The sequence below is a fragment of the Ovis canadensis genome, chromosome 26 (genome assembly GCF_042477335.2).
Source record: "Ovis canadensis isolate MfBH-ARS-UI-01 breed Bighorn chromosome 26, ARS-UI_OviCan_v2, whole genome shotgun sequence".
In the NCBI taxonomy this organism is placed as follows: Eukaryota; Metazoa; Chordata; class Mammalia; order Artiodactyla; family Bovidae; genus Ovis; species Ovis canadensis.
In genome coordinates, this window is record NC_091270.1 from 53,770,620 (window position 1) to 53,796,258 (window position 25,639).

At 50.1% G+C, this 25,639-nt stretch overlaps 1 protein-coding gene across 26 annotated transcripts in view; it reads left to right on the forward strand.

Moving 5' to 3' along the window:
• CSGALNACT1 (chondroitin sulfate N-acetylgalactosaminyltransferase 1) overlaps positions 1–25,639 on the forward strand; it is a 340,608-nt gene that overhangs the window by 282,952 nt on the left and 32,017 nt on the right. For all 26 annotated transcript variants that reach the window (XM_069572748.1, XM_069572763.1, XM_069572746.1 and 23 more), the window contains one exon: positions 17,356–17,572. In XM_069572748.1, coding sequence (XP_069428849.1) covers positions 17,356–17,572 — 217 coding nt within the window. The remainder of the gene's footprint in view (positions 1–17,355; positions 17,573–25,639) is intronic.

Here is a 25,639-nt window from a genome sequence, read left to right on the forward strand (position 1 = left end):
ATTTTCACACAACAGCAGGATACAAATTCTATTCAAATTGCCATAGACTGTAAACCAAGAGACGTGGGACTATATCCAGGGGACGTAAAACAAGGTACAAACATTTCATGGTCTAAAGGTATTGAAATCATACAGAATCTGTTCTCCTGCCACTGCGGAATTATGTTAGGAATCAATATTTTGATATTGATTTTTGAAAATAACCCACATATTTTCAAACGCAGTATGACATTTACCAAGAGAGATCTTTGACTTAGCCTTTGAAAGCCTCAATAAAGTTAGAGACTGAAAAAACACAGAGGGTGATTGCAGAGAAGAATTTAAATGAGAAATTCATAGCAAAGATACTTTGTAAATCCCATGTATTTGGAAATTAAGTGTCTACTTTTAAAGGATGGGTGTATCAAAGAATCCGTAACAAGGAATATTAGGAAATATTTGTAACAGGATAAAAATGAAAGAATTTATAAGAATTTATTGTACGTAGCTGAAGCTGCTGTGGTCAATGCAACTAAATACAATGTAGAGTCTTGAATAAAATATGAAAACAAAAACACGCACATAAGAAAACTGAACAGAATCTGTGCTTTAGTTAATAATACTGTATCACGTGTTAAATTTTTTTTTTATTTTGCAGGATAGTATTTCTTTATATTCTCAGAATTAGATTGGAAGTTTCAAGTCTCATTCAAATTTCTTTTTTCAAAATCAGTAAAATAATAAGCTTTCCAGACTTTTAGCAGTAATACTAAATGCCAGAATAAATGAAACTATATCAAAGTTTTAAATAAATATAAATCAGAAATCTAACATTCTATTCATACTTAGTCAAAGAGTTGGAACCAAAACATCATGGACTTTTAGCTAAGCAAAAATTCAAGTTTTCTTATATATATATATATATATATATCTTTTCTGCTGCGCTTGATAAAGACTTGAGAAAGGATAAAAAAAGAGATGGAGCCATTAGAAAACATAAACAATAAAGTGGAAACACTGATTATGAAATAGGAAAAGTGAAACTAGATAAAAGTTAAAGGGCATCATAAGGTCCTGTTGCTCTTAAACATGGTTGCCCTCTAGAATCACATCTAGAGCTTTGAAGAAAAAAGCAATACCTAGGCATTTGTATATTAAAAAAAAAAAAAAATTCCAAGATAGTTCTAATGTGCATGTGGGTTTTGAAAAGTGATTCTAGTTTTTTCTATTAAAAGTAGTAGTTTAGTATACAGGATTCTCTAATTTTCTGTTGACCAATCATTATGCAATGGTATTAAAAGGAATACTTGTTACATAATCCAAATAGTAGAAGATGTTTATCAGTTTTAACAATCAATAGTGAGACAAAACGCACACAAAATAGCAAGTCTCAGTGGAAACATGATTAGTCCAACAATATAAAATAATTGCACACAATTTGGGGGGTCGAGTAGAGTGATACGGTTAGTGGAAGTGCATACCTGTGCGTGTTTCATCCCCCTAGCCTATTAGTATTTGGTCGGTGCATTTAATCCATTTACATTTAAGGTAATTATCAGTATGTGTGATCCTATTAGCATTTTCTTAATTGTTTTGGGTTTATTTTTTGTAGGTGTTTTTCTTTCTTTTGTGTTTCCTGCCTAAAGAAGTTCCTTTAGCATTTGTTATGAAGCTGGTTTGGAGGTGCTGAATTCTCTTAACTTTTGCTGGTCTGGAAGGCTTTTGATTTCTCCATCACATCTGAACCAGAGTCTTGCTGGGTAGAGTATTCTTGGTTGTAGTTTCCTCCCTTTCATCACTTTAAATATGTCATGCCATTCCCTTCTGGCTTGTACAGATTCTGTTGGGAAGTCAGCTGATAGCCCGATGGGAGTTCCCTTGCATGGTATTTGTCATTTCCCCCTTGTTCCTTTTAATATTTTTTTAAATTTTCATCATTTTGATTACTGTGTGTCTTGGTGTGTTACTCCTTGGGTTTATCCTGCCTGGGACTCTCTGTGCTTCCTGGACTTGGTTGAACGTTTCCTTTCCCATGTTAGGGAGGTTTTCAGCTATTATCTCTCCAAATATTTCCTCAGGTCCTCTCTCTTTTCTCCTTCTGGGACCCCCATAATGTGAATGCTTGTGCGTTTAATATTGTCTCAGAGAGCTCTTAGGCTGGCTTCGTTTTTTTTTTTTTTTTTTCCCCATTCTTTTTCCTATATTCTGTTTCGCAGCAGTGATTTCCACCATTCTGTCCTCCAGGTTATGTATCCATTCTTCTGCCTCCGTTATTCTGCTATTTATTCATCTTTGTGTGTGTGTTCTTCTAGGTCTTTGGCAGACATTTCTTGCATCTTCCCTATTTTTTCTGAGATCCTGGACCATCTTCATTATTATTATTTTGAATTCTTTTCCTGGAAGTTTGTCTATTTCCACTTCATTTATTTGTTTTCTGGGGTTTTTGTCTTGGCCCCTTTATCTGGGACATAACCCTCTGCCTTTTCATTATGTTTAACTTGCTGGGTTGTGGTTTTGGTTCTGGCAGCTGTGGGCTTGTAGTTCTTGCATCTTCTGTCTGCCCTCTGGTGGAGGAGCCCAAGAGGCTTGTATCAGCTTCCTGATGGGAGCAGTGGTGGCGGGGAAACTGGGTCTTGCTCGGATGGGCAGGGCCACGCTGAGTAAAACTTGACCCGGGCTGCCGATGGATAAGGTTGTGCCCTCCCCCTGTTAGTTGCCTGCGGGGACCCAGCGCTGGGGTCTGCACACTCTGCGGTAAGAAGTGGGGCTCACACCAAAGGGCACCTCCCAGGACCGCTGCTGCCAGCGCCCTGTCCGCTTGGCAGGCCACTGCCCACCCATGCCTCTATAGGAGACCCTCCAGCCAAGCAGGTAAGTCTGATTCAGTCTCCTGTAGGGTCACTGCTCCCTTACCCTGGGTCCTGGTGCATGCAGGATTTTGCTTGTGCCTTCCAAGAGTGAATTCTTTGTTTCCCCCAGTCTTGTGGAAGTTCTGCAGTCCAGTCACCTTGGCCTTCAAAGTCAGGTTCCGGGGGGATTCCTGGTCCCTTTGCCTGATCCCCAGGCTGGGAAGCCTGACGTGGGGCTCAGCAACACAACAGTGGGAGAGCTTCTCTGGTACTGTTGTTCCCCAGTGTGTGGGTCAGCCAGCGGGAGGTGTGGGATTTGATTATATCGTGACTGCGCCACCCCTCTCACCACCTTGTTGCAGCTTCTCCTGTCTTTGGACGTGGGGTGTCTCTTTTTGATGGGTTCCAGCGTCCGCCTGTCAGTGGCTGTTCCACAGCCAGCTGTGATTTTGGTGCTCTTGCTGGAGGAGATGAGCTCACGTCCTTCTACTGCGCCATCTTGAACCTAAATCCCAGAAGTCAGTTTTAAGACTCACTTCTCAAATGTATTGTGTACAGGCGATTCGCTTTCTGAAGAATCTTTGTTGATGCTTTTCTCCTCTCAAAAGTCAGTCTCAAAGAGAAAGGAAGGGCAGAAAAGAAAGAAGAGTTATAATCGTCCTTTTGGTGTTAGCTTTCCTGATAGCTCAGTTGGTAAAGAATTCATCTGCAATGCAGGAGACCCTGGTTTGATTTCTGGATTGGGAAGATCCCCTGGAGAAGGGATAGGCTACCCACTCCAGTATTCTTGGGCTTCCCTTGTGGGTCAGCTGGTAAAGAATCCGCCTGCAATGTGGGAGACCTGGGTTCAGTCCCTGGGTTGGGAAGATCCCCTGGAGAAGGGAAAGGCCACCCACTCCAGTATTCTGGCCTGGAGAATTTTGTGGACTGTATAGTGCATGGGGTTGCAAAGAGTTGGACACAACTGAGCGAGTTTCACTTTTGACGTTGAGATTAACTGGTCTTTAAGAGCTTGGCCATGACCAGCTCTTAGATTCACAGCCATCCTGCCGTCACCCCCTGAATGCATCATTCATGACCTGGGACAAGTTAATCAATTCCTGTGTAGGCCTCTGTTCTGTCCTCTGTAAGAGGATGCGGTGAACAGCAGGTCCTGTAGAAACTTCCTTAGAACTGAGATGATATCTGTAAACTTGGTGCAGCTGTTTGGGCCACATGGCCTCTCTGTGGGGGTGGGGTGGACGCGTAGTTGTGGACACAGGACTCGCGGTCACCAGAGACAAGGGTGGGGTCACACAGCTCCTGCTCTCTGACCCTTAGCCGCTGTGCATTGCTGCTGCTGTGTCTTGAGTTGCTTGTGTTCCCACAGCCTGGACTTACTGTTCACATGTTCAGAGAGGTAGCCAGCAGCTGGTGGGAAGTGTGACAAGGGGAGAAGAGCCCCACCCCCAGGGTTTGCTCCAGAACCCGGGACCCCTCTGCTCAGTCTGGACGGCATCATCTGTGCGGCTTCCATGTCAGTTCCTTAGAGGAGAGAGGCGGGCCCGCCGAGGCCCATCCCCGGAGAGGAGGCCGTGGGCTTGGAGTCGGTCCTGCCGTGTGAGGGTGTGAGTTGCAGGGAGGTGGGGGAGGCCCAACTCCAGGGCAGCCGTACGTGGGCCCGGTCTCCCCGAGAGCCTGCTCCTCCATGAAGCCTCCACAGCCTCAGGAGCCAGTTCTTGGGACTCTGGTCACGTCTGACCGTGGCCGCTGAGCTGTGGTTCCTCTCTTGGGCCCATTTCTTGCCCCCCCCCCCCCCCGCCTTTCCTTCTATCCCACCCCACCCACCCCGGCCCAGGCCAGACCCCGGCAAGTGCCCCGAGCCCCTGACCCCCACACGCAATGCGCAGAGCCACCCGGATCAGGGAGTCTGGTCTCTCCCCTCCTCTCCTGCTGTGGATGGTCCTGTGTGCGCGTGCCCTTGCCCGGCTCACAGACTCCCTATGCCCAGGGTGGGGAAGCCCGCTCGCCCTGCTGCATGTCACCCAAGCACCCACCAGCACTGCCTGCCCCAGCCCCTGCCCGCCCCAGCCCCTGCCCGCCCCAGCGCTGCCCGCCCCAGCCCCTGCCCGCCCCAGCGCTGCCCGCCCCAGCCCCTGCCCGCCCCAGCCCCTGCCCGCCCCAGCGCTGCCCGCCCCAGCCCCTGCCCGCCCCAGCCCCTGCCCGCCCCAGCCCTGTCGCTGGGCCTCCCCTTCCTCCTGCTTCACTTCGCCCGCCCCTCCCCTGGGCGCCCCTCCTCCTCGCCCCCTGGCAGTGCACCTGCTGGCCCCCTCCTGCGCTGTGCTGGGTGTGGTCAGAGGTGTGGCCCTTCCCTGGGGGTGGACTCCACCCCCCTACCCCCCCCCCCGCCCCCCCGCAAGCCTCATTAAGTCCTTGTTTTCTCCCGACCCGTTTCCTTTGGTCTTCCTCTCAGCACACCGTGGGCTCTCTTCTATTTTTAAGAGAAGAAAGCGCTGTCAACTCCCTTAGCTTCCTCTGACTGCTGCTCTGCTGTGGCCGCCCCTCCTTACCCAGCACCGTCCCCTCCCCTCCGTCTGCACCCTGTACCCCAGAAACAGATCTCTGGGTCCCTCGGGGCCTGACTGCTGTGGGTCGGGGTGGTGCGGGGCGCGGTGTACAGGACTGAGCAGGTGGGAGGGCAGGTCCCAGGCCGGGACAGCGCTAGGAGCATGTTCGAGGGGACCCGGGGGCGCGAGATGCCTCCTGGCGGAGGTCCACTTGGGTGGAGATCTGAAAGGCGGGCAAGACCCAGCGGAGCCGGCCTGGGGCAGGATCCCAGGCTGAGGGGAAGGGAAGGGCAGAGGTCCCCGCGCAGCAATGAACTTGACCACGTCAGGGAAACAGGAGAAAGATGCTTCCTTGTCCAGCTCACCCCTGCCCCTCGACCTCTCACCCGCAGCGCCTGCTGCTCCTGGAGCCTCGTGGCGGCAGTCACAGGGGGCTGCTGGCCGCCCCGGGGGGCAACCCTGTCCTCGTCTTGCTTGACGTTGACCCGGCGTGGTGCCGGGCTGAGCCGGCCTCCCCTGCCTCTGCGCCTGCCGCCTCCCTGCTGGCCACCAGCGCCTGCTGCCTGCCGGTGGGAATGTGCCAGGCCCGCATCCGGGGCTCCTCTTCCCATTCCCTGCATTTCCTGCAGCTCCACTCAAAGGCGGGTTGGGGAGGGCGGGGGCTCCCTCTGAAAAAAGGCCCCTCTGCTGAGCTTCGGACCTTCCCACGTGGCTCTTCAAGTCAGCATTTCCGAGCTTAACTCACAGCCCTCCCCTGGCCTGCAGCCCGCCCTCCCACCTCTAACGGGGGTCTCTCCACCCCTTTCACCGCTCTCCCGCTGGCGCTGTCTCAGTTTCCTGCTGAGTCACGGGTTCTTTCCTGCTTCCCGCCTCACCCCTCGTCCTGAACACCCCCTGCTGTCAGGCTAAGGCACAGAGCGCATCTCGCCTCTCCCTGGAGCTCTGGGCGAGTTGGCCCTGGTGCTGACCTGGCGGCCCAAGGGCTCTGCCCCACTGGCCTGCCCAGCTTCGCCTTCCAGCCCCGCCCGTGCCCCAGCCTGGCTGAACCACCTCAGCTTTGCCACACACGACAAGCTGGTTTTGTTTGTGCAGTATCTTTGCCGTCGCTGCCATCTTTCCATGGAATGTTCTGATTTTGCAGTCCTGGCACACGCCCACTCGGTCTCCAGTCCCGCTGGAATGTCGTCTGTCAGCCTGTCCACACCCTCAGCAGGTGGACGGTCCCTCCCTTCTGCTCCCTGCACCGCGGGGAATGCTTAGATGCTTAGCGTGCTGTGCGTCTGTCTGCCTTCCTCTCTAGAATGTGAATTCTGAGAGCGCGGTCATTTTTTATCATATGCCTCTTCATATCTCTGATGGAGAACACAATCCATGGTGAATGATAGCCGCAGGGAAAATCAATAAGGATAAAAATAACCTTGTCAGGTGACTGAATGGTGTGTGGCTGGCCGGGCACCTGGTGAGCCCAGCGCCCTGCTGCACTGGGATCACAACGTACCTTTGCGTGTGTGCCCGCGTGCGTGCTAAGTCACTAAGTCATGTCCGACTCTGCGACCCCATGATGTAGCCCTCCAGGTTCCTCTGTCCATAGGATTCTCCAGGCAAGAACACTGGAGTGGGCTGCCATGCCGTCCTCCAGGGGACCTTTCCTACCCAGGGATCCAGCCCGCCTCTCCTGTGTCTCCTGTATTGGCAGGCGGGTTCTTCACTGCCAGCACCATCAGAAAGCCCTAACATGCTTTTGCTTCCCACTTTAATTACCCAGTCGCCTTCATGGAGCTGATACATAGTTTTGTGGGGAAAATATGGCTCTGAAGAGAAAATCGACTATTAGTACTGGTGATGAAGTTGGGAGGAACCCTCAGTAAGTGAGGTTTTCAGAAATTCCTGATAGATTAAGAACCAAGTGTTGAGTTTGTCGGCGCAGATGTACGGCATGAACAAATGCAGTGAATAGGAGTAAAAAGATGACCTGTGAGTTATTTCAGCAAGGACCTCAGTGCAGCCATGTATCACCACATGAGAAATGTTTAGTGAAAGTTAAACCTGAGTCAGAACGTACCCGGAAGCGGCTGTGAGCTGATGTGCTGAGATGCAGGAGAAAAGAGGTGTCTGCAGGGCCCCCTGTAACCTGGTGGAGGAGGCAAGCGGGAAGCCTTTTTACTCTTTTTATGGGGAGAATTCTTTACATTGTAGGTATCTGAGCACTTGGGGACTTGGCTGCAGTCTTTCACAAATATTTAACATCTGCTGCTTCCCCTTAGAAAATAGAGCTGATGGCGGAGGGCACCGTGGTGATGTCTTGTCGCCCTGTGTGCCTGGGAGTGAGACATCCCACCTAAGCGGAGTTCTCGGGATAACGGCAGCACCGCAAGAGTCAGCAGTTACGTTGGGGAGTAAAATCCTACGCAGGAGTGTCAGCCTCTCCTTCTGAACAGACTAAGGAGGATATGCTTCTATAGGGGTGTGTTCACAGGCAGGTTACAGGGTAGAGGGTGTTTTCTTTTTTCTTTGTATTATCCCAGACATTTCCGATAAATTAAAAAATAATAACAACATACAACTGTCCCCCCTCCCCCGCTGCTGTCAGGACGGGGCCTGTCATTACTTACTACCGTCAGCATTTCTGCCTGTTACATATTTTCTTTCCACATACACTCTTTTTTTTTCCCCAGAAATATGTATTTTAAAATTTTTATCCATATATTTTGTTGTTGTTGAGTTGGTAAGTTGTATCCAATTCTTTTGTGACCCCGTGGACTGTAGCCCACCAGATGTCTCTGTCCATGGGATTTCCCAGGCAAGAATACTAGAGTGAGTTGCCCATTTCCTTCTCCAGGGGATCTTCCTGACCCAGGGATCGAACCCATGTCTCCTGCGTTGGCAGGTGGATTCTTTGCCACTGAGCCACCAGGCAAGCCTGATTATTAATTTATGTCTGCGCTGGGTCTTTGCTGCTGAGCGCTGGCATTCTCTGATTGCAGCAAGCAGGGGCCATTCTCGAACGGCGATAATGAGGGCTTCTCAAGCAGTGCCTTCTCTTGTCGAGGACGGGCGCACAGTCTTCAGTAATTGTGGCTCCTGGGTTTCGTTGCTCCGCGGCACGTGGGATCTTCCCAGACCAGGGACTGGACCCGTGTCTCCTGCATTGGCAGACGGATTCTTAACTATTGGACCGCCAGGGAGATCCTGAAAGTTGCTTTTTTTTTCCTTTTTGTGAAAATCTCCTTCAAAATTTACTACTTGTAATGTGTGGTAGGCTCTGAATTCAGGTAATTGTTAATTAACAGCTGTTACAGTTGTGGGTAAAAGAAAGGGTTAAAGCTCTGGGGCAGGTGGAGGGGAGGTAAGGCTTATCGAGGGTATCGGAGCTACCAGCCGTGGTTTTCACCACAGACGTGATGTTGTTCCTCTGATCGCTGGTGTTCCTGCTCCTGCTTCTTCCCCTGCTCTGAGGGCGCGGCGCTGGGTATGGAAGGGCTCCCCAGGGAGGAGACAGCTGCCCTGGGCTTCAGTCTGCTCGTCTGTAGGAGGAGGCGGAGGACTGGACCATCCCCGGGCGCACGTCATGTGTCAGGAGAGCAGCTCCACACGGAGGGGCTCAGGCTCTCAGGCCCTCGTGTCTGGAGAAGCAAAAGAGAGAGAGGACTTTGGATTGAGAGTGTCTCGGAATCTTCCTGGTGGGGAGGGTCCAGTTTAGAAGGGTGACGGGTGAGGGTTGGGGGGGCCACTGGGGACCTGTGTCTTGAGGAAGTGCCTGGCCTTTTCACGGGACAGTGGTTTTGTTGTTGTTCAGCTGCTCAGTTGTGTCCAACCCTTTATGACCCCATGGACTGCAGTACGCCAGGCTCCTCTGTCCTTCACCATCTCCCTGCGTTTGCTCAAACTCATGTCCATTGAGTCAATGATGCCATCCAACAGTCATGTCCTCTGTCGTCCCCTTCTCCTGCCCTCAATTATAACCTTTTTTTTGGCTGCATTGCATGGCTTATGGGATCTTAGTTCCCCGACTAGGGATCAAACCCAGGCCCTCGGTGGTGAGTGTAGAATCCTAATGCCTGGACTGCCAGTGGAGGTCCCCATTTGACCCGCTTTTAGGTGTGCTGTTCATTGGCATTACGTACACTCACATTGTGTGTGACCGCCATCCCCTCCCATTGCTAGAACTTTCTCATCACATCAGACTGAAACCCTGCCCCCAGTGACCACTGACCCCCGCCCCCTGCCCCGGCCCCTGGTGCCCACCAGCCTGCTTCTTGCCTCTGACTCTGGCTCCTCTAGAGACAGCGTGTGAGTGGGATCACGCAGCGGTCGCCCTTTTCTGTCTGACCGACTTCGCTTAGCACGTTCTCAGCCCCGCCGTGCTGCAGCATGTCTCTGAGTGTTATTCCTCGTTAAGGCTGAGTAGTATTCCACCGTGTGTATGGACCGCACTTTGTCCATCCATTCATCTGCTGGTGGAGGTTTGAGTTGCCTCCACTTTGGCTGCTGTGAAAATGTGGGTTCCAGTCCCTGCTCAGGCCTCTGTTTTTGGCTCCTTCGGGTACACACCCAGAAGTGGGATTACTGGAACATATTATATAATTCTGTGTTTAACCTCTGAGGGCAACCGCCAGGCTCTTCACAGCTACACTGCTTCACATTCCCACCAGTTTCTCCAGGAGGAAGAGAGGTTGTCTGTGCTCGATATAAATCTGATTTCACATGAGGTGGGGCAGGACCTACCCTCAAGTCTTTTGGAGTTTGGGGTGGGTGAGGGAGGGTTTGGGGCTTCCCTGGTGGCTCAGTTGGTAAAGAATCTGCCTGCAGTGCAGGAGACCCCAGTTCCATTGCTGGGTCAGGAAGATTCTCTGGAGAAGGGATAGGCTACCCACTCCAGTATATTCTTGGGCTTCCCTGGTGGCTCAGCTGGTAAAGAATCCACCTGCAATGCAGGAGACCTAGGTTTGATCCCTAGGTTGGAAAGATCCCCTGGAGAAGGGAAAGGCTGCCCACTCCAGTAGTCTGGCCTGGAGAATTCCATGGACTGTATAATCCATGGGGTTGCAAAGAGTCGGACACGACTGAGCGACTTTCACTGAGAGGGAGGGTTTGGAGGCCTGGCGTTATGTAGTCCTGGGACTTGGGGCCGTGGGAAGCCGGGGGCCTTCTTAGCTAGGGCAGAGCAGAAGCAGGGTGGTGCTGTGGGAAGCTAAGGGCCTAGGGTACTTGCAGAATGGACCTGGACATGGGCCAGGGGTGTCAGAGGCCCAGAGGGATCCAGCTGGAGGGTCTGGGCTCCACGCAGCAAGGTAGGAAGGACAGGAGTGAAAGTGGAGACGTTTCTGAACTCAGCAGTGCACTGCTGGCCGCCATGCCCACTCAGACTGAGTGAGCGCCAGGAGGAGGGGGCGGGCGTGTGGCAGGCAGGGACCTTTGGCATTGTGACTTCTGAGTCCCCAAGGGGAGGACCGGTCGGGGTCTCACCCATCTGGTGAGCTCCTCGCCTACTGAAGGAGCAGACGTGTGTGCTGGACACCTGGGAGCCGCACCCTGGGCTCCTGGAGGTGCCCCCACCTTGTCAGCGGTCCTGGGGCCTGCCCCCCCGGAAGGACGAGAGGATGAACACGAGTCTGCCTACACCGGGAGCGGAAACACCAAACTCAAAGTCAGCTCAGCTCCTGTGGGTGGAGAGAGGGAAAAGGTGCTAGACTGAGCTCTCAGCCAGCTCCAGTCCTTATTTTGATCTGTAATTTTGCGGAGTGTTTAAGAGCAATCCTGCCCTATAAAATATGACTGGTGATGGCCTCCTGCGGCCGAGCTGCTTTGTGTTTGCTACTGTGCACGCAGCTCATTGGCTGAAAACCCAGTCCTGCCCCAGAGACCTTTAGCTCCTTTCCCTCTGAGAGAAAATTTTTGGCGTTTCCACCGCTGAAGGCTTTTCCAGGAGGCACGGGGTGGATGAAGGTGTGGGGTGTGCTTGTTAGGTGCTGTCCTTTTGTCATGAGGGTGCAGGAGGGTGGGGGAGTGCCTCTGCGGGGTGTGGTAGACCCAGGGCTGGGATTTGGTGAACCCAGGCTGCAAGAGAGTTCTAAGTGATTATTTAAGATAGACGGGATTAGGGGATCTAGAATCGGATTTATAAGACAGAATGAATTTAATTAGAGTATGTGTAAATAGGCTAAGCCATGTAAATAACCAAGCCATGCCTGCGGGGCACCTGCGGGTCATGGTGGAGAGGTCTGACAGAGCCTGGTCCACTGGAGAAGGGAATGGCAAGCCACTTCAGTATTCTTGCCTTGAGAACCCCATGAACAGTATGAAAAGGCAAAATGATAGGATACTGAAAGGGGAACTCCCCAAGTCAGTAGGTGCCCAATATGCTACTGGAGATCAGTGGAGAAATAACTCCAGAAAGAATGATGGGATGGAGCCAAAGCAAAAACAATACCCAGTCGTGGATGTGACTGGTGATAGAAGCAAGATCTGATGCTGTAAAGAGCAATATTGCATAGGAACCTGGAATGTCAGGTCCATGAATCAAGGCAAATTGGAAGTGGTCAAGCAAGAGACGGCAAGGGTGAACGTCGATATTCTAGGAATCAGCGAACTAAAATGGACTGGAATGGGTGAATTTAACTCAGATGACCATTATATCTACTACTGCGGACAGAAATCCCTCAGAAGAAATGGAGTAGCCATCATGGTCAACAGAAGAGTCCGAAATGCAGTACTTGGATGCAATCTCAAAAATGACAGAATGATCTCTGTTCGTCTCCAAGGCAAACCATTCAATATCACAGTTATCCAAGTCTATGCCCTAACCAGTAACGCTGAAGAAGCTGAAGTTGAACGGTTTTATGAAGACCTACAAGACCTTTTAGAACTAACACCCAAAAGAGATGTCCTTTTCATTATAGGGGACTGGAATGCAAAAGTAGGAAGTGAAGAAACACCCGGAGTAACAGGCAAATTTCGCCTTGGAATGCGGAATGAAGCAGGGCAAGGACTAATAGAGTTTTGCCAAGAAAATGCACTGGTCATAGCAAACACCCTCTTCCAACAACACAAGAGAAGACTCTACACATGGACATCACCAGATGGTCAACACCGAAATCAGATTGATTATATTCTCTGCAGCCAAAGATGGAGAAGCTCTATACAGTCAACAAAAACAAGACCAGGAGCTGACTGTGGCTCAGATCATGAACTCCTTATTGCCAAATTCAGACTTAAATTGAAGAAAGTAGGGAAAACCGCTAGACCATTCAGGTATGACCTAAATCAAATCCCTTATGATTATACAGTGGAAGTGAGAAATAGATTTAAGGGCCTAGATCTGATAGATAGAGTGCCTGATGAACTATGGAATGAGGTTCGTGACATTGTACAGGAGACAGGGATCAAGACCATCCCCATGGAAAAGAAATGCAAAAAGCAAAATGGCTGTCTGGGGAGGCCTTACAAATAGCTGTGAAAAGAAGAGAGGCGAAAAGCAAAGGAGAAAAGGAAAGATATAAGCATCTGAATGCAGAGTTCCAAAGAATAGCAAGGAGAGATAAGAAAGTCTTCTTCAGCGATCAATGCAAAGAAATAGAGGAAAACAACAGAATGGGAAAGACTAAAGATCTCTTCAAGAAAATTAGAGATACCAAGGGAACATTTCATGCAAAGATGGGCTCGATAAAGGACAGAAATGGTATGGACCTAACAGAAGCAGAAGATATTAAGAAGAGGTGGCAAGAATACACAGAAGAACTATACAAAAAAGATCTTCACGACCCAGATAATCATGATGATGTGATCACTAATCTAGAGCCAGACATCTTGGAAAGTGAAGTCAAGTGGCCCTTAGAAAGCATCACTATGAACAAAGCTAGTGGAGGTGATGGAATTCCAGTTGAGCCCTTTCAGATCCTGAAAGATGATGCTGTGAAAGTGCTGCACTCAATAGGCCAGCAAATTTGGAAAACTCAGCAGTGGCCACAGGAATGGAAAAGGTCCGTTTTCATTCCAATCCAAGAGAAAGGCAATGCCAAAGAATGCTCTGACTACTGCATAATTGCACTCCTCTCACATGCTAGCAAAGTAATGCTCAAAATTCTCCAAGCCAGGCTTCAGCAATACATGAACCGTGAACTCCCGGATGTTCAAGCTGGTTTTAGAAAAGGCAGAGGAACCAGAGATCAAATTGCCAACATCCGCTGGATCATCGAAAAGGCAAGAGAGTTCCAGAAAAATATCTATTTCTGCTTTATTGACTATGCCAAAGCCTTTGACTCTGTGGATCACAATAAACTGTGGAAAATTCTGAAAGAGATGGGAATACCAGACCACCTAACCTGCCTCTTGAGAAATCTGTATGCAGGTCAGGAAGCAACAGTTAGAACTGGACATGGAACAACAGACTGGTTCCAAATAGGAAAAGGAGTACGTCAAGGCTGTATATTATCACCCTGCTTATTTAACTTAGATGCAGAGTACATCATGAGAAACGCTGGACTGGAAGAAACACAAGCTGGAATCAAGATTGCCAGGAGAAATATCAAAAACCTCAGATATGCAGATGACACCACCCTTATGGCAGAAAGTGAAGGAGCTAAAAAGCCTCTTGATGAAAGTGAAAGAGGAGAGTGAAACAGTTGGCTTAAAGCTCAACATTCAGAAAACGAAGATCATGGCATCCAGTCCCATCACTTCATGGGAAATAGATGGGGAAACAGTGGAAACAGTGTCAGACTTTATTTTGGGGGGCTCCAAAATCACTGCAGATGGTGATTGCAGCCATGAAATTAAAAGACGCTTACTCCTTGGAAGAAAAGCTATGACCAACCTAGATAGTATATTCAGAAGCAGAGACATTACTTTGCCAACTAAGGTCCGTCTAGTCAAGGCTATGGTTTTTCCTGTGGTCGGTCATGTATGGATGTGAGAGTTGGACTGTGAAGAAGGCTGAGCGCCAAAGAATTGATGCTTTTGAACTGTGGTGTTGGAGAAGACTCTTGAGAGTCCCTTGGACTGCAAGGAGATCCAACCAGTCCATTCTGAAGGAGATCAACCCTGGGATTTCTTTGGAAGGAATGATGCTAAAGCTGAAGCTCCAGTACTTTGGCCATCTCACGCAAAGAGTTGACTCATTGGAACAGACTCTGATGCTGGGAGGGATTGGGGGCAGGAGGAGAAGGGGACAATTGAGGATGAGATGGCCGGATGGCATCATGGACTCGATGGACGTGAGTCTGAGTGAACTCCGGGAGATGGTGATGAACAGGGAGGCCTGGCGTGCTGCGATTCATGGGGTCGCAAAGAGTCGGACACGACTGAGCGACTGAACTGAACTGAAAGAGGCTAAAGAGTGAATGTAGTAGCTGTTTCAAGGCACAGATGTGGGTGGTGCCAGGAGCGCAGCTGGAGTTGTGGGTGAGCGTGGCCTGGGGCACCGATGGCCTGGGATGGCGGTGGGGTGGGGAGTGCTTCCGGGAACCAGGACCTCGGCCCCGCCTGATCCCTGGAGGTGCTGGCTCTGCTGCCCAAAGGCTTGGTTGTAGGAATCATTAATGATAAGAAATGCTGCATTCTCTAGAAAGAAAGAAAGAAAGTAAGTAAGTGAAGTCGCTCAGTCGAGCCTGACTCTTTGTGATCCCATGGATAGTAGCCTGCACCAAGCTCCTCTGTCCATGGGATTTTCAAGGCAAGAGTACTGGAGTGGATTGCCATTTCCTTCTCCAGGGAATCTTCCCAACCCAGGGATCGAACCCAGGTCTCCCACATTGTAGACAGGCGCTTTACCGTCTGAGCCACCAGGTTCTTTATAATTAGATGCCTACCTCTTGAAAGAAGCCTGTACCAGTACCTTCTGTGGATTTAGATGGTTAAAAGATAACGATTCTGACCCTGGTTTAGATTTTTAAAAGTTAATGATTCTGACCCGGGTTCGGAGAAAGAGGATGACTCTGTTTGGAGAAACCTTGTTATCTGCAGGTTCAGTTCTGTAGCAGCCTTGCCTGGGGGTGGCTTGCTGGGTCACAGGTCTGTCTTCACTCAGTGGAGATGCAGTTAGACCGCTGACCCCGTCCTGACTCAGTCCCACCTCCTCTGGACCCTGGGAGCTTGGCTTCCCACGGCTCCATGCTGTGGCGGAGGGAGGGGCTTGTGTGCTCTGTGAGGACCAGTTGCCCAAGAGCATGAACAGGCTTTACAGGGAATCGCTTCATGTTTTCAGAGACCTCCTTCGAGCCTCCTGAGCGTTGTCTCCCTTCTCCCACAAGTGGTCCCTGCAGGGAGGCTGGATTCTGCCCCAGTGAGAGCTCTGCAGACCTCACGGCCTCCCGAGCCTGCACCAGGAGCCCTGGGGGCTTCAGGAGGGGTCCCTGCCCCGTGCATCCTCGAAGCCTGCCCTCAGCTCCTGAGTCCCGGTGCCCCCGGGGGAGAAGCACCTGGACGAGTCGCGGCCCTGGGCTCCTCTCTGTGGCTCCAGAGGGAGATGAAAGAGGCCGCCCCGCAGTCTCGGTGGAAGGCAAAGAACAGAGACGCTGTGCAGCAGACCTGCAGTCCCCACAAAAGTGGGTGGTGAGGACAAAAGGAGGAGGGGTCCTGAGAGGCCTGGAGATGGGTGACCCCCGGCAGATGCCTGCGTTCCCCATTCCCGCCTTGTAGATGCTCGGCCCAGGGCTGAGTCCCAGCCAGAGAGGGACTCAGAGGGAGGAATGGGAGGGGAAGGGCTGCCCTGGTAGCTCAGCTGGTAAAGAATCCGCCTGCAATGTGGGAGACCCTGGTTCAATCCCTGGGTCGGGAAGTTCCCCTGGAGAAGGGATCGGCTACACACTCCAGTATTCTTGGGCTTCCCTGATGGGTCAGATGGTAAAAAATCCATCGCAATGTGGGACATCTGGGTTCAGTCCCTGGGTCGTGAAGATCCCCTGGAGGAGGGCATGGCAACCCACTCCAGCATTCTTGCCTGGAGCATCCCATGGACAGAGGAGCCTGGCAGGCTACAGTCCCTGGGGTCATAAAGAGTCAGACATGACTGAACGGCTAAGCACAGCACAACACACAGGGGAAGGAAGGACGAGGAGGAGAAAACCCAGTAAATCGCAGAGAAGAGGAGGAAGCCTGTCTGGTGTTTCATCAGATTTGATTGTTTTTTTTTTTGTCTGATGGTAGGAAAATACCCATGAGCCCAGTGACCCTGAGGAGGTGTGGAATTGAGGCACCAGGGGATGAAGGGTTCACTCACAAAGTGGGGATGTTTTGTGTGGTGAGGCCCAGGAGCCCCACCCCACGGTTGAGCGGAGATGTTGGGACCTGTGGTCACTGCAGCGAGGGATACGGTGGAGTCTGAGTGACAGCGGTACTCGGAGGGCCCACTGTGGCCCCAGCAGGCTGGCCCTGCCACGCTGGCTGGGCTGCTCCCGCAGGTGAAGTTACCTACGGTGGGTGCCTACCCCCGAGCGGGTCCCACAGGCTTCATCTACTTCAGTGCTTCCAGAAGCACCCACGGGACCACGTGACCCACGAGATGGCCCCAGCGCCCCGCATAGATCGTATGGTCGCTTCTGAAACGGCTGTTGTTGCTAAGAGATAATTTTATCACAGTTCTTAGTAGGTATAATATTGAAGTGTTTAATCATATGGCAGAAAATGTAGATAAGTAGCAGAAAAGAAAAACCATAACCCCGACTAACATCACAGCTGATCTTATTTGGCGTATTTCCTCACAGTCCTTTAAGACCCCTGAATAAGTATAAATGCAGTTTTCTGTCCAACGTTGCACATTTTTTTGGTCGTGGTTTTTCTAGAGTCATTAACTGTGATTTTTAAGTTGACGGTATTTTCATTTCTTTGGGGATTTGAGTGGAAGCATTTTGCGTTTTCTAATAATTATTAGACGTGGAGACTGAATCTGAATTGTAAACAAAAACGTCCCGTGCTAGCTCTCGGCGGTACGCGCCGCTCGGCAGCTGAGTTAGTTCTCAGAGCTCTCCCCTCGTGTCTGTTCACAGGGATCTACCGCACAGAGAGGGATAAAGGCACGTTGTACGAGCTCACGTTCCGAGGGGACCACAAGCACGAGTTCAGACGCCTGGTCTTGTTCCGGCCGTTCGGCCCCATCATGAAGGTGAAGAAGGAGCAGCTGAACATGGCCAGCACGCTCGTCAACGTCATCGTGCCGCTGGCCAGGAGGGTGGACAAGTTCCGGCAGTTCATGCAGAACTTCAGGTGTGTGTGCCTCGCGGGTGGCTCCTGCCCGCCCGGCACGCGGGTCCCTTTCTCTCCCTGCTCGGCTCTGTTTTCTTCCTGTAAAGTTGATTGTTATATTCGCCTTCCCCTGGAGCAATTAGACGCGACTTCCCTGGTGGCTCAGATGGTAAAACGTCTGCCTGCAATGCGGGAGACCTGGGTTCAACCCCTGGGTGGGGACGATCCCCTGGAGAAGGAAATGGCAACCCACTCCAGTATTCTTGCCTGAAAAATTCCATGGACAGAGGAGCCTGGTGGGCTACAGTCTATGGCGTCGCAAAGAGTCGGACACAACTGTGAGACTTCACTTTCTTCTTTCTTTCTGGTGGCACAGTGGTAAAGAATCCGCCTGCCAGTACAGGAGATGAAAAAGACCCGGGTTCCATCCCTGGGTCAGGAAGATCCCTGGGAGCAGGAAATGGCAACCCACTGCAGTAATTCTGGCCTGGAAAGTTGCCTGGATAGAGGAGCCTGGTGGGCTACCATCCACGGGGTGACAAAGAGTCGGACAATGAGCACTCAGAGCAATTGGAAAGCGGGTAGATTTCCCTTCGGAAGTGCGGGTCAGGAGGGCTGGGTTTTCCTCGGGGTCTGCAGAGACGGCCGGACACCTGGGGGTTCTGTTCTGACTGCAGTGGCTCAGGGTGGGGGCCACAGGTGGACTGGGCCCTCTCCCGGGCCCCAAAGACCTCCGCCCTCGTGCCCGTGGACCTGTGCGTCTGGCTGCAGCCTGGCTTCCATTCCTGCCCCGCTCTAGCAGTGGCTGGAATGCTCTCAGCAGAGTCTTTTATTTTAACCCGTGTCTCCTCAGAGGTTATGTGTAGAATCATGCTGAGAAGTATCATTTTTGTAGATACTTGAGAAGACTTAAACGGGTTTTTGTTCGGATGCAGTGGTAGTTTTCATATGTGTCTTCAAGTGCCTGACTTGTAAGTGCCGTGTCGAATCTTACACGCCTGTTGGTGACACTCAGGCTGCTTGAAGTCAGTCAGTAGCTAGCTTGGCCAGCTTATCTTAAAGATAGAAAGTCGTATGTGTCTAATGATACATCTTGGAATATCAAGCTTATTTTTCATCTTTTATCACTAAATGCACATTAAAGTCGCTCGGTCATGTCCGACTCTTTGTGACCCCATGGACTATACAGAATACTAGAGTGGGTAGCCTTTCCCTTCTCCAGGGGATCTTCCTAACCCAAGGATGGAACCCAGGTCTCCTTCATTGCAGGCAAATTCTTTATCAGTTGACCCACAAAGGAAGCCCATGAATACTGGAGTGGATAGCCTATCCCTTCTCCAGCAGATCTTCCCAACCCAGGGATCGAACCCGGGTCTCCTGCATTGCAGGCAGATTCTTTACCAACTGAGCTATCAGGGATTAAAAGCCAGTAATGCTCAATATAAGGGTGTGGTTGATACTTGTCCACATTCTGGGTCGTGAGCATAGTTGAAGAGAAACCCTCCTCGACTCCCTGGCCGGGTTTCAGAGATGGGAGTAAACAAAGCCCGTCACTGTGTGCTGGATCCCGGGAAGCCCAGCACTTGTGTGCCGAGATCCCTTGCTGTCTTGTAACCTCAGTCTGAATGTGTCCCTCAAGCAGAGGTGACAGCTCCTGTCGAGATGGCCCTCCCCTCGAGATGGGCTCATTCCTGCTCCCAGAACCTTCCCCACTGGCATGTCCAGGCCTAGAGATGGGAACGCCTCTGCAGGCACCGGGAGGCCTGCTGCTCTCATCCCTGTGTCCTGCCTACACCCCGTCATTAAGCTTTGTAAAGCGAAAGTGAAGTCGCTCAGTCATGTCTGACTCTTGCAACCCCATGGACTGTAGCCCAACCAACTCCTCTGTCCATGGGATTCTCCAGGCAAGAGTACTGGAGTGGGATGTCATGTCCTTCTCCAGGGGATCTTCCTGACCCAGGGATCGAACCCCGGTCTCTTGCACTGCAAGCAGATTCTTTACTATCTGAGTCACCAGGGAATAGGCTGAGCTTTGTAAATGGGTCCTTAATAAATTTTCTCCAACTTGAAAGAGTAACGCTTTTCTAGCTAAATGTTAAGGTCACAATCCAGGAGTCTCTGGGGGTCTGACCGTCCCTTCATTCAGAATCCCGCAGTGGTGCTCCTGAACACTCGATTCTGTGTGCAGAGTGTGTGTCAGATAACTGCCCAAACCCGGGGTGGGCTGGCTGTGTACTCAGTGTGTACCCGGTGTGGACCAGGCACTGCCTGTGCCCCTGGGCAGGCTGCTGCTCTGGAGAGGAAACTGGCGGTCGTTTGGACCTGAAGTCGTCTCCGTGTAATTTCTGCCCAGGGCTCTGGTTCTGGGCTCCCTCTGTCTTCTCCGGATCGGGAGCTGCCTTAGCTGTGCTGTCCCAAGGGGCTGGCTGGGCTGAGCTCCCCTTTCCTCCTCTGCAGAACACGCTGGGGTACACCCCTTGCCTGTCAGCAATGCCCCTCTGGCTCCAGCCCTGAAGTGGCTGGCGCTCGGCTCCCTTCAACCTCCCCGGGTGCACCCGTGTCCCTCTCTGCCTTCTCTTCGGACCGGCCCAGTGCGCTGGAGGAAGCATACATGCTGAGGGGGGCTGACCGGGCGGTGGGCACCAGGCCGGAAGGGAAGGCCAGCCATTGCTCCCAAGGCCGGTGTGCCCACTCCCAGGACGAGTTTACAGTGACATCCGTGGGCCAGGAAGCTGCCTGGAGCTTGCAGGGCCCTGAGGCTGGCTTCAGCACCCAGGCCTCTCCCTGGTGAACTGGACTCGAGAGGCGGTGCTCACCCTGGAGGGCTGTCTGCTCGGGATCTGGCCGAGCCCTCCCTGCAGGGCCCCGAGCCTGGGAGAGCAGAATTCTCCTGGGCTTCCCCAATTCAGTTACTGCCTTGGTGTCATGAGGATGGCCGATAATTAACAGTAGGAGTAACACTGGAAGGGAAATATTGTTGAAAAAGGTAATGAGTACCTAGTACCTTAATGAGTCTCCAAAGTGGAGGTAGCGAAATGAAAAGTAATTCTAGTTAAAGCTTTAAAAACAAAAATTCAAGGCCCCTTTCTCTTGCCTGGCACTGTTCCCTTCCCTGTTGTCACACGTGGGCAGTGGGGTCCTTGGGGACCGGGGGGCCCTTGTGTGCACCAGACCCTTGACCAGACTGCGGGGGGTGAGAGGAGCCTGGCTTCACGCAGAGAGGAGTGTAGTCACACAGTTAGAAGTAGAGGCCGGGAAAGCAGGAGGAGAAAGACTTCCTCAACGGAGGGTGCTTGAGCAGAGCTGACAGCAGAGTCTGCTCCGTGGTCCAGCAGCTCCTGGGCACGCTGAGGTCTCTGAAAAGTTGGGCTGAGATGGGATACTTAAACCTGTGCTCAGACACTCAGTCATGTCCAACTCTTTGTGACCCTGTGGACTGTAGCCCGCCAGGCTCCTCTGTCCATGGGACCCTCCAGGCAAGAATACTGGAGTGGGTTGCCATTTCCTCCTCCAGGGGATCTTCCAGACCCAGGGATCAAACCCAAGTCTCTTACGTTTCCTCCACTGACAGGCAGATTCTTTCCACCAGCACCACTTGGGAAGCCTAAAACCTTCTTGTCCTTGTTGTTCGGTCGCTTAGTCGTGTCCTGAGACTCCATGGACTGCAGCACACCAGCCCTCCCTATCCTTCACTGTCTCAAGGAGTTTGCTCAGACTCATGTCCATTGAGTCGATGATGCCATCCAACCATCTCATCCTCTGTCATCTCCTTCTCCTCCTGCCTTTGAGCATCGGGGTCTTTTCTCTTGAATCGGGTCTTCACATTAGGTGGCCAAAGTATTGGAGCTTCAGCTTCAGCATCGGCCCTTCCAGTGAATATTCAGGGTTGATTTCCTTTAGCCCCAATACCTGGGGCTATTTAATTTCGAGTCAGAACGTGGTGAAGGTGACATTTCAAGTTGTCCAGCAGGAAATGGATCGATCATTCAGTACGTGGCTTTAGCACAACTGATCAAACGGTAGAAAAAATTTCATTCTGACTTCTCACCAAAAGCCAAAGTAAACTCTGGTCAATTAAATATTAAATGCAATTAAAATGATCCTAAGAGTATTGGGAGAAAATACAAGCTGATGTTTATTCAGTGTTCGGTGTTGTCTCTGTGAAGCCACTTCCATCCAGGAGTGGAAACTGTTACTACTGATTCTGAGCCATTCTCGTTGTCACGGAAAGTGGAGCCATGAGTGATCTTTTTTCTTCTTTCGGATTCTCTCTGTCTTAAGACATTTTTATATTGTTCTGGAAGTGTTTATACCATTGCCCTATTTTTTATGCTTTGTTTAAAAATTCAATGGAAGTTTTTTTTTTTTTTTTTTTTTTGCTTTTATAATTTAAACCTGACTTTTACATTTGTGAAAGTGATACATGGCTATAATGAGATGTTTACATGGTAGAACACAACCAGGAATAAGTTATTTAAAAACTCATGTTTGGCCCTGCTTCCCTAAATTAACCATTTTAAACATTAATTAAACATTCTTGGCACCTTTCTTTGCACATCTACAGATAGTAAAATAACACATTTGAAATGTCATTCAGTATGAGACGTGCTCTATGTTCTATTTTTAATGAGAGAATTAAGTTTTTCCTCACTTAAACCTATAGCCATGAAATTAAAAGGCGCTTACTCCTTGGAAGGAAAGTTATGACCAACCTAGATAGCATATTCAAAAGCAGAGACATTACTTTGCCAACAACAGTCCATCTAGTCAAGGCTATGGTTTTTCCAGTGGTCATGTATGGATATGAGAGTTGGACTGTGAAGAAAGCTGAGTGCTGAAGAATTGATGCTTTTGAACTGTGGTGTTGGAGAAGACTCTTGAGAGTCCCTTGGACTGCAAGGAGATCCAACCAGTCCATCCTAAATGAGATCAGTCCTTAGTGTTCATTGGAGGGACTGATGCTAAAGCTGAAACTCCAGTACTATGGCCACCTCATGCAAAGAGTTGACTCATTGGAAAAGACCCTGATGCTGGGAGGGATTGGGGGCAGGAAGAGAAGGGGACGACAGGGGATAAGATGGCTGGATGGCATCACCGACTGGATGGACGTGAGTTTGAGTGAACTCTGGGAGTTGGTGAAGGACAGGGAGGCCTGGCGTGCTGTGATTCATGGGGTCGCAAAGAGTCGGACACGACTGAGCGACTGAACTGAAACTGAAACTTATAGAAAAGAATCTGCATTATGACAGAAGGAATTACCGCTCTTTGAGAAAATGTTTCTGTGCTGTAAGAGATATTAGTTCCTGGGGCTTCCCTGGTCATCCAGTGGATTAAGACTCTGCCTGCCAATGCAACAGACGTGGGTTCGATCCTTGGTCTGGGAAAATCTGCTATGGAGCAGCTAAGCCCGTGTACCACACCTACTTGCCCTGCGCACCCCAGAGCCCATGTTCCGAAACAAGAGAGGCCTCCACGATGAGAGGCTCATGCCCCAGAACTAGAGAGTAGCCCCCACTTGCCACAACCGGAGAGAGCCTACAGGCAGCAGTGAAGACCCAGCACATCCAAAAATCTAAGAGAGAGAGAGAGAGAGATACTAGTTCTGTCTAATTAGAGGTCTGATTACAGATGGCTTTGAAGGTAAAACGTGTTTTACGAAGCTGAGCAGACTGAAATCTGCCGGAGTCCAGCCCCCGCAGGATCCAGGGGAACCTGAAGGAAAAACGGCGTCGGCGGATGATTTAGAGAGAGATAAGGAAAGAATATTGTAGATACGAAAATAGAGGAGAGAAAGAGGCTGATATTCCTTGGTTTACATAGAAAGCCAATAAAACTTCGAGACAAGAAGTTCACCCTGTTCACAGAGGCCACAGGTGCCTTCTCGGTCTCCCTCACCCGAGGGAGTGAAGATGCAGAACATCTTCTCATTCAGGTCTTAGAAACCTGGGCAGATAAGTGAATGCAGGGAGCCTCTATGCTCCAAGAGATCAGCCTGAAAAAGAAAGTAAGAGAGAAAAAAAGAGAGAAAAAAGAAAAACACGGGGTGACCAAGCTTTTTCAAGCGAGGCCCAATAGCTTTATTATTAAAAGGTACTTTTATACCTTGTCTTATACATAGAGGGAAATGAAAGATGCAAAGTCATACAGAGTCAGCCCAAACATTACATCTGTTTTGTCTTTATCGAAACCAGGATTATTTTTGCAAACCTTTTCCAAAAACAATATTGTGTACATTATCTTTTGGCCTTGGAGGCCTGTGAACATTTTATGACCCTCTTTTGATGAAGGCTTTTCAACCAGAAAACTTATTTTTCCCTTGAAATGTTTTTTCTTATATTTCTAATCTATGTCAGCCTCAAAAAGTATTAAACAGAGTTACATCTTCAGGAAGCAAAGGTGTAGTGAGTTACAAGAAAGAACCAATTAGCTCAAAAGTCTGATGTGGTTAATTTCAAGGCTACACTTGTTTTTCTTCCTTTCCAACTGTGTTAACTAACGCACTCCCAGGTGCACAGTGGATAAGAGATATGGGAACTTAGCAACAAGCACTGGCCCAATAATGAAATCCTATGCCTAGCACTACTCTAATAACTTTTAACTCTTTACAAGGCTCTATGTTTTAGGCTTTCCATGCCTCTCACAGTTGGGAGGATGTAAATAATCATATGCGTAGCTGCAAGAGTCTGAATATACCTGCCAAGCAAGCTATAATGCTAACAGAGGGGTTTTGATTGGAAATATTCCTCTCATGTCCAGGAGACTTATTAGCTATAGCCCTAAGTTAATTTTTTCCAGAGAAATGTGGTCAGGGTTAGCTAGCTCCCTGTTAATGTCAGAGGAGTTGGTGAAAGTCATGAAATAGTAAAACAGACAGATTTTGGTTTTGGGGTAGATGCTCGAGAAAGCCTAGGGAGCCCGTTGAGTCCTAAAGCCTTGCTTAACAGTTCTCTTCCACATGACCTTGTCATGGGTGGGATCTCCCGTAGTGGCTCCCGGCAGAAATCGTCATGTTTCTCTACCCCATATATTAATGTTAGGCTAGATCAACCGAAAAATCCCAGTAAGAAGAAGAGAGGAGCATGGTTATGTTTCCTCCCTCTCCCGAGCCCATCTCCCCATGTCTCAGCTGCCTGTTATTTTTACCTCAGTGGGGTTTGCAGCCCTGACACTCTGTCGTAACCACGGATCCTGTGCGTCAGTGGATTTAGGGCCTTCATCAGCAGTGTGCTGACAGTGATGCCTTCATTCTTGAGGTTTAGGGTGTCTAGATTTCATGGTCAAGGTGTCTCTTCAAGAAGGGTCCTGAGTGCCTGAGAACAGAAAGCCTGCTTGTCATCTGCACAGTTTAAGGGTGCCGTGGCTGGGCTTAACGCTCTTGGACGCGTTTCCTTTCCTCGGGAGGCTGTGGAGGTTCTTCTGCATATGACAACGCCGTGGAGAAGTGTGAGGCCTGCTTTGCTTTGTCTTTCCTGAAGTTGACGGAAGAATGCCTGCCTTCATCGTGAGTCGTGGTCCCTTAACCAGGATGCATCTCAGTCTTGTTTTCCTGTCTCCTGTAATTCCGTTTCCTTGTCTGTGGAAGATTGTTGCTGAACCCTGAAAGATGCCGGGATTCTTGGCCTCCGGAGGAGAAGGATTCAATCCAGGGCCAGAGACAAGGCTTGATCACTCAGAGCTTTTGGGTAATAAAGTTCTATTAAAGCATAAAAGAGATAGAGAAAGCTTCTGACACAGACATCAGAAGGGGGCAGAAAGACTGCCCCCCTTGCTAGTGTTAGCAATAGTTATATACTCTCCAATTAGTTATTACAATAAATCGAAAGACTGTCCGGAGGTTTGCAAAGATCTTACTAGACCTACTCCCACAATCCGCATTTCAAGATAACAGGATTAGCCAGAAGGCCCTCAGGAAGGAGAAACTGTCGTCAAGCAGGATACATGCCTGCTATATAATCCTTAGCACAGAGTCCAAACCCAGTGGCTAGTTGTGTGATCATCAGTTCCGGGCTTAAAGATAAAAACGTTTTATGTGACTAAGACTAAGGAATGTAGAGAGAGAAAGAAAAAAATTTGTCCTTTCTTCCTCCT